The 8,149-nt window shown below is 35.8% G+C and overlaps 1 protein-coding gene across 3 annotated transcripts in view; it reads right to left on the bottom strand.

The window, feature by feature from the left end:
• Window positions 1-3,147: 3,147 nt before the first annotated feature.
• LOC117414140 (sodium- and chloride-dependent taurine transporter-like) overlaps window positions 3,148-8,149 on the bottom strand; it is a 28,024-nt gene continuing 23,022 nt past the window's right edge. For 2 of the 3 annotated variants that reach the window (XM_058999479.1, XM_034023881.3), the window contains exons 11-14: window positions 7,576-7,678; window positions 6,361-6,461; window positions 5,044-5,214; window positions 3,148-4,174 (exon numbers count right to left, since the gene is read on the bottom strand). In XM_058999479.1, coding sequence (XP_058855462.1) covers window positions 4,025-4,174; window positions 5,044-5,214; window positions 6,361-6,461; window positions 7,576-7,678 — 525 coding nt within the window. In that variant the 3' untranslated portion in view covers window positions 3,148-4,024. The remainder of the gene's footprint in view (window positions 4,175-5,043; window positions 5,215-6,360; window positions 6,462-7,575; window positions 7,679-8,149) is intronic. The other variant, XM_034023880.3, reaches the window with a different exon arrangement.

Genomic DNA, 8,149 nt, shown 5'->3' with positions numbered 1-8,149 from the left:
CTCCCACTGTGTCTCCAAACACTCTTAAACTTGTACTGAACTACAAATATGGTACAGGTTTAGTGTTGGTGTTTTACAATGTGTGTCAACTTCTTCAGCAGAACACACACTCACCGTGCAGACTACGGTTCAACATTCATGCCCCTGAAGCCATACTTAAAGCAAACAATGCTCACAAGAATCTCTAAACACACTGAATTCATACAAGGGTTTTTGGAAATCCTGATTTAAAATGAAAGTGGTTGTGGAAAGGCAAAGGCAATGGTACAGTTGTAAAAAAATCAGGACTTTCTCCAGGTAGAAGGGGATTTGAGATTTGGTGTATTACGGTTTCATCAATAGTTTTAATATACAAATTTAGTATGCACACAAGTAAAGGACACAAAAAAAACCCCAGGACCACAAAATAGTTTTCAGTATGTGTTTTTTTTTGTTTTTTTTTTTTATTACCCCCCCCCCCCCCTCACAAAGTTGTCAAATTACAAATGTCTATCAAAGCAAAGAAATATATTACCAAAATATGTTTGTTTTCTCTAAAAATGCAAAAAACTATTATTAAATAAAATGCACAAGCTATGAAGTGTAAAACAGTTATATGAAATATTGCCACAGATTTAAGTTTGGTATTACAGTACAGGAAATGGGTAGAACAAGAACATCTTGTCAGGCCAGCATCGCTCCAGCCTAAATTATGACTCAACACTACAATTACATTACAATTACCTTCCACCGACAAAACTGCAAGTTTGCTATTGATCAGTTTAAGCCAAAAGTAATGACGTCTGGTATTCGATTGGGTGATAATTATGCAAACCACTTACATGGTAACATTTGATTTTTTTAATTTTATTTATTATTTAAATGATCCTTTTGGACCAAAACCTGACTGAAACCTTAACCAAACTTCAAGAAAATTGATCACGTTGTATAAAGAAGCTCTGTAAAAAGCGATTAAACTGTACAGCAATTTGTTGGTTTTCCTTAAAATATGTGCTATGTTGACCCTCAAAAAAACCAAAACAACCTGCAAAGGGAGTCATAATTGGATTTAAAAAAAAAAAAAAAGTTTCCAATGGCCCTGGCTTCTCAGAGCAGAGACTGTGCAATTACAGTCAGTTTTGGTCTCTGTTTTGAAGAGAGCTTTCTGTGGAATTTCAGATTAAGTGCTCGGGTGCAGTTTCCTACGTTTGAAAAACACAGCAATCTCCCTTTTCACTTCATTTAATAAATAGATACAAACCAAAAGAATAACCATTATGGTTCAAACAGTATAGCTTGATTTTACAATCAAAATTACAAATATTGACATTGGCCACAAGTGTCTGATCATTTTAGTATCTTAACATTTTTGATTGGTTTACATATCGATTGCTAATCTGGGAAGTAAGGGAAAATTCATTGAAATGATGAGGGCGGTGTTCTTTTAAAATTGCTTGATGTCATCCATTACTATTTTAACCCATTGCTCCAAGACCAATTGTTTCCAAGAACTTGACACATGTGCTCTCTATCAATCGTGTCTGCGCACAGCACTGGAAAGACATCCTGGGTTAAATACCGAAACACATTCCAAGTAAATCACACCATGTGACCATGTTAAATGTGAAACTGGAAAAACAATCCATTATGAGCAAACAAGCTTCAGTTTAAAATCAGCACATTAAGGTGCAGTAGATTTTGTTAAAAAGAGTTTATTTGAAAAATTACAGCAGTTTCAAACTGTAGCAAAGTAACTGACATTTAATAATGCAGGTTGCTATTTTGAAAGCAAGTGCTCTTTTACTTGATAGTAATGGTGGTGGTGGTGGTGGAAGGGCCAACAAAAAGTAGTGTCACCATCCAACTTGGTGGATTTTTCTTTCTACAGTTTCACATCTAATTTCAGATCACGTACAATGTATTGTGTTGGATATGCATTTACAGCGATACTCAAATACCCACGGCTTACGCCAGCACTTTGTTGTCAAGTAATAAAAGGACACAGGGCTTGGAGACTGGAGTATTTGGATTTCTGGTCCATTGCCAGTCTTCAGACCTACACATGTAGTCCGAGTTGCCTAATTCTCTTGTAAATCTGTTAAGAAACTGAGCAAATAAACTGCACAACAGCAGATAACAAAACCATCCTTGTTTAAATCTGCATGAAGTGGAGTTTGATAATCGTTTATCCAGCCCATGCAGTGGTTTAAATGCAAGGAGAAAGCTTATGTGCACCTTGCTCAAGTCCTGCGTTGGAAGTTTTGTGTCCAAACTTTATTTAAAAAAAAAAAAGACCCTTTTAAAATTAATAAGGGTATCTTCAATAGTGAATTAATTTTGCTGGATGCATTTCTGATGAGCATCGTTTTTACAATGGAAATATTCGGGTTGTTTTTTCTTTGAGATTATCGGATCTGGTTTATATGAATTTGCAAGTTTCGTTGACAATGCAGCTATATTAAAGTCTCGTTTCTCAGTCTTCAACAATATTTCTTCTTATAAAAATAAAAAAGTGCACAATATTACCTTAACATTGACATAGCCACTGCTCTACCACTCATTACAAAAGCTGTCTTTCTATCAAAGTATTGCACAACAAAAGCAAAATTTAAGCCAATTACATTATTGAATCCGATTACTTTGTCTTGACTGATGAGCTTTTTTACAAAAAGACAAGTGTGATTTTAAAAAAAACTAAAACAATATATATACAAGTTTAAAAATCAAATAACCAGTTTGTAAATAATAAAACAATAATTAAAATAAAACTATTTGAAAAGCATTTTGGAAAGATAGGAGTATGGTAAACAACCTTTGCTGTAGTGTACAAACACACTATTATATTTGTTAAAATGAAAACATAATATGGGGGTATGCCGATTAGTCCATCCTTGATTAGTATTTCTTAAACACACAAAAACACCACATTTAGAAACTGACTTCTCTGGGACTTGCATTTTCTCTTTATATATATAAAAAAACTTTTTTTTTTTTTGTCTGTGTAAGATAGTGGATTAAAAGAAAAAGGTTTGTGAACACACAATGTTGCAGAGAGAAATCTTATTTAAATAATATTTGTATATTTTTTGGGCAGCTGGCTCTTTGAGCTAAAATATATATATATATATATATATATATATATATATATATATATATATATATATATATATATATATATATATATATATATTAAAAAAGGTCAGCAGTGAGCTCAGACTGGAAGTTTTAATTGCAGGTATTCTTAATGAGGCTTCATCGTTAATATAAATGATGTTTGTGTAAAGTAGTCTTTTTGTTTACGAAGGGCATGTCGTTCATTGGTGTTTTAAGAGCTGGGTTGATGTTAAGTGCTATGGGTGTTGTGTTGTTAGGTGGCTGTCCCACCTAGTAAAAACACTCAACACAAATCAAAGGGTGCATATCTGAACGCACTGGGATCAGGAGTATACTTAGCCCAAAGGTTCTACTAGGCAGCACTTGCTTTGATGTGCCGGTTACACAGTGTGCCTACTGGAGTATCCTGGATTTTATAACTGGTCAGAATCTCCCAATGATATGCTTGGCTGATTGTGTTGCTGGCTTAGGTTACATGGAGTTGTATTTTACAAAACAACAACAAAAAGACTCTTGCCATATAGGATACTACCACTTTAGCATAAAAACATGATGATTCAAGAGGTTTACATTCTTAAACACAGCGACAAATTGTAATGTCACTTTCAAACACAATACACTTTAGTTCATATACTGGAAATGGCCGTCCCCCTACTTGTGGCCATTTTCATTCCACTATCTACAGAAAAGGAGGTAAAAAACAGGCCTTTAAAATAGCCTATTTGAAAATACTGACTCATTATGAGATCAATGCTTCCAACTACAGCAATAAAAAAAAAAAAAAATATATATTTAAAACACAACAGAAACAATATGCAATTTCCCCTATACAAATAGGAAATTATTGTGCAGATACATAGCAATGTAAACCTGGTCCTACAGTTAGCAAATATGACAAGAAGCAGATCTTTATTCCTCTCACAGAGAGCGCTCACATCATGGTTTCTACAATGGTGTGGGTGGGCTTTATCAGACCGTTGTTCCCGTTGGGATCCAGGATCTCGCTCTCCTTGCCCTTGGTGTGGTAGTCAGCAGGGCGTGAGCTCGCTCCTCTGGCTGGAGCAGCAACAGCTTTAATACGCTGGGAATGGGAAAGGAACAAAAACGTGGACACTTTAGGATGTCATCCTTATTCAACAGCTGTTGAGACATCTAGCAGTAAATAGGTTTTTGAATGATTAAAATTTGGAATCCATCTTGCATTCACTCAAATCCATCGATGGAATGACCAGACGAAATGCACACACTACGCTGTGTTACTATTGAGTACTCATCAAGTCCTTTTTTCATACACTGTACTTTTTATATATAAACATAATACTATGAATGTTATGAAGTGCTGTGCTTATTTCATGCATGTGAAATGTGTATCACCACAGTACTCCATTCATGGTGTATCCACTGTTTATCTATAAAACAATTGGAAGACCTGTAGCAAAACTATAAGAAAATTCCATTAAATCAAGGATTTCTATCCCGCTATGTTATATAAACTGTCCACATGTCCCCATCTTAATATTGTGCATCTTATATCACTGGTACTAATGCAAATGTACCCGATGTAAACCGATGACAATTTACTGCTGAAAGTACTTGCTTTATAAAGTACTTAATTTAAACAATTGTAAACCCAAGATGTTTCTTGCAAGCAACTTTGACACCGTGAACACAAATTGAGCCCAGGAGCCCTTGGACACTGCATCTTCGGTGCAGTTTCCACTGTCCATTTAAAAACTGTCCATATGCACACTAACTACTTTATTCTGAGCCCACAATTTAAAAACATCTTTTACACACAGATTTGAAGTCAACCTTGTGTTGTGCAAAAAAATAGTAATAATTGGGAGGCCCAAACTGCATTCCCAAGTACTTTAAATCCACCTCCTGGGCAGAGGGACTAGTGTTATACCACTTTAGAGAAATAAAGACAAAGCTCACGAGAAAGCTTACCTCAATGAGAGGTCCATCAGACTGAATGATCTTGATGACAACGACCATCGGGATACATATCATGGACGAAAGAGCCAGAAACCAACCCAGCCCAATTGACCACTCTGGGTACTCATAGACTTTGTTGTACCTCAATGGCGTGTATTTCGCCAAGGAGAAGATAAAGCAACCCTGTTTGGAATAAAAAGGCAGGAAAATTGACAAAAAAACAAAACAAAACCAAAAAAAAAACTAAACAGGTGTCCAAACACTAAAAATCACCCTTTTGATTTAAAGATGCTGTTAACAACCCCTACAAACTTGGCATTATCTCAACTTTATCTGAGATCATGTCAATTCCATTGGAGTGCTATATTTAGCAGGAATTGATTTCAGGTTTGAAATTGGACATGTTGAAATGACATTGGAAACAGATACTTTGTTCATCTGGCAACAGCCACGACCCACCACTTCCAATGAAACACATCACCGATACGTTCTAGATAAGCAAACACAGATTATATCTCATGACAATGAGAAAGCTTTTAATGCACAAGTCAGTTTTGTGCTGTAGCTTGAATGATAAGTGACGGGGGTTAAAACAATTGAATACTTTAAAAGGGTAACCAGGTGTCAGAATTGTATTAATTAGAAACAAATATCTGATCACCCAAGCATTTTGCAAAGATCTGATTAAACAAACCCATTTTAAAACATCCCTTCGTGTTGATGGTGAGGCATCACTAGATTGAACCTCTACAGACCAAATCTATATACACAGCAGTGACTGACCAAGGATTGACCAATGATTAGTGTCAGTGTACTGATCTGCCAAAAGAAATGTGCTCATGTTGAGCCATCTCCTGTATTGAATGGACTGGTGTTTTGTCCTACAGTTTGACATGTGACTCCTCTGTCACATGAGGAAATGAGGCAATAGATAAAAATGCACATGTATTTCAGCAATGTCTGTAATTCTTTAGTGGCGACACCCACTCAACTGTACACCACCAATGATGATTGAAATCATATTCAGCAAAATGCTGAGAGATAGAAGGGCAAGTTTCTGCCTCTGAATGAGATGCCTGGATCAGCAGTGAACCATTTAAGACGTGGGAACCAAGTGATTTCTGTCTGCATTATTCAAATGTTACTCAAGTTTTACACAAAAGCACTTTGTTTGAATAAATACCCTACACTGAGTTGAAACAGAGATATCTATAACTTTCTAGAATGAGCCATTCCTTTTTTTTAATTTAATGTCCAAGTAGGAATAATAATAATAATAATAATAATAATAATAATAATAATAATAATAATAATAACAACAACTCTCACCATACAAAGGACAGGGGTGATCACAGACCAGCTCCATTTCATCCAGGGATTTGGTCGGTAACCAATCATGTCTTCAATCGCATCATAGAAATTATCAACGCCTTTTTAAAAGAAAATGAAAATGAACATGCGAACAATTGGATTAAGAAACAGTACAAGGAGAGACGCTATATATTATTTCATGAATTCTATTATTTGTGTAAAACACACAGTGTTTTGGACGCCAAGAGGCTTATGTTCCAATGCTTTCCCACCGGGTCCCAGTGGGGGTTAACTCAAGGTCATGCCGGGATTCAGGTTGAAGAATTAGAGCCGGATTTCCCTAAGGAGTTCACATTTCTAAATCGTATCTACAGCTCCTGTCATAGCCAGCTTTGCGTCCTTATATGATCTGTAGTCGCAACTAAAGTTATTTTACAATGAAAAACTATGGAGGAACTATAATTAACACAACCCATATTTATATATTACTTACATTGCATTTAGAAAATAATATTTGGAGCAATCAATCAAATTTGTTTGTTATGGCAACACATCCCACACAGTTTTTTTTTTAAAAATCCCAATCAGCAGAAACAATATACTGTTTATTTTCCAATACCAGCATGTTTGCTTAAATAGTTCCATTTTTCATGAAAGCGATTTCGAATCACCCCTACCAAACCCCTCCATACACAAGTGATTTGTAATAGATTATAATATTAACAATACACTGTGACCCAATTACAACAACACTTACCTTCTAGAACAACAAATTGTAACTATTGTGCAATTAAATCAACATCAATATATATATATATATTGATGTTGATTTAATTGCACAATATATATTCTAAGAACTATTTTAAGCTATATATTGTTTTTAACATTAATGTGACATCAACTCAACTAAACATTTCTAACTTATTATTATTATTATTTATTTCTTAGCAGACGCCCTTATCCAGGGCGACTTACAATTGTTACAAGATATCACATTATTTTTACATACAATTACCCATTTATACAGGTGGGTTTTTACTGGAGCAATCTAGGTAAAGTACCTTGCTCAAGGGTACAGCAGCAGTGTCACCCACCAGGGATTGAACCCACAACCCTCCGGTCAAGAGTCCAGAGCCCTAACCACTACTCCACACTGCTGCCCACTAACCTGCAGACTACCCAAACGAATAATGTATAACTGTTCTTTGAGACTTTAGTAACTTTGACACTTACCATAAACCCAGGCTACAGCAATACATTCAAAGAATGCAACCCACAAAAGGCACACACCACTGGCTGCATAGTAGTCAAAGAGTTGAAACACGTACATGCCACCCTAAAAACAAAGTGAAAAAAACAAACAAACAAACTAAGACCTCTTTTAAACCTGTTTTACACAATACAGTATGTTGGAAATGGAAGTCACCAGAAATACTGAAGGTGGCACCTTTCATATTCCTGTTTGTTTACATTCCCTCAGTCTGTGTCTCATCAACTCATCAGATGTGCTCCAGCAACAAGAGTTCACCCCCCACCCCCCAAACACACACACACACGACAACTGCAAGCTTCATGACAAAGTTCAAGTTTGGCCAGGGAGGGTTTTGTTTATGTAGTGTTGTCTTTATCAAACAAAACAAATTGGTTTATTGCACTGAAGGTTATTTTCAGCTCCTATGGTTTCCAATGCAGAACTGAAACGCATAAGCATAGGGAGATCTGATGTAATGGAAAGACCAGACCAAGCAAAACAAATGGCATTCCCAGTGTGCCACTAACTTAAAAGCACACTGGAGACCCATTGTGC

Source organism: Acipenser ruthenus, chromosome 25 (genome assembly GCF_902713425.1).
Source record: "Acipenser ruthenus chromosome 25, fAciRut3.2 maternal haplotype, whole genome shotgun sequence".
Lineage (NCBI taxonomy): Eukaryota > Metazoa > Chordata > Actinopteri > Acipenseriformes > Acipenseridae > Acipenser > Acipenser ruthenus.
This window is presented reverse-complemented; position numbering and strand designations above follow the sequence as displayed.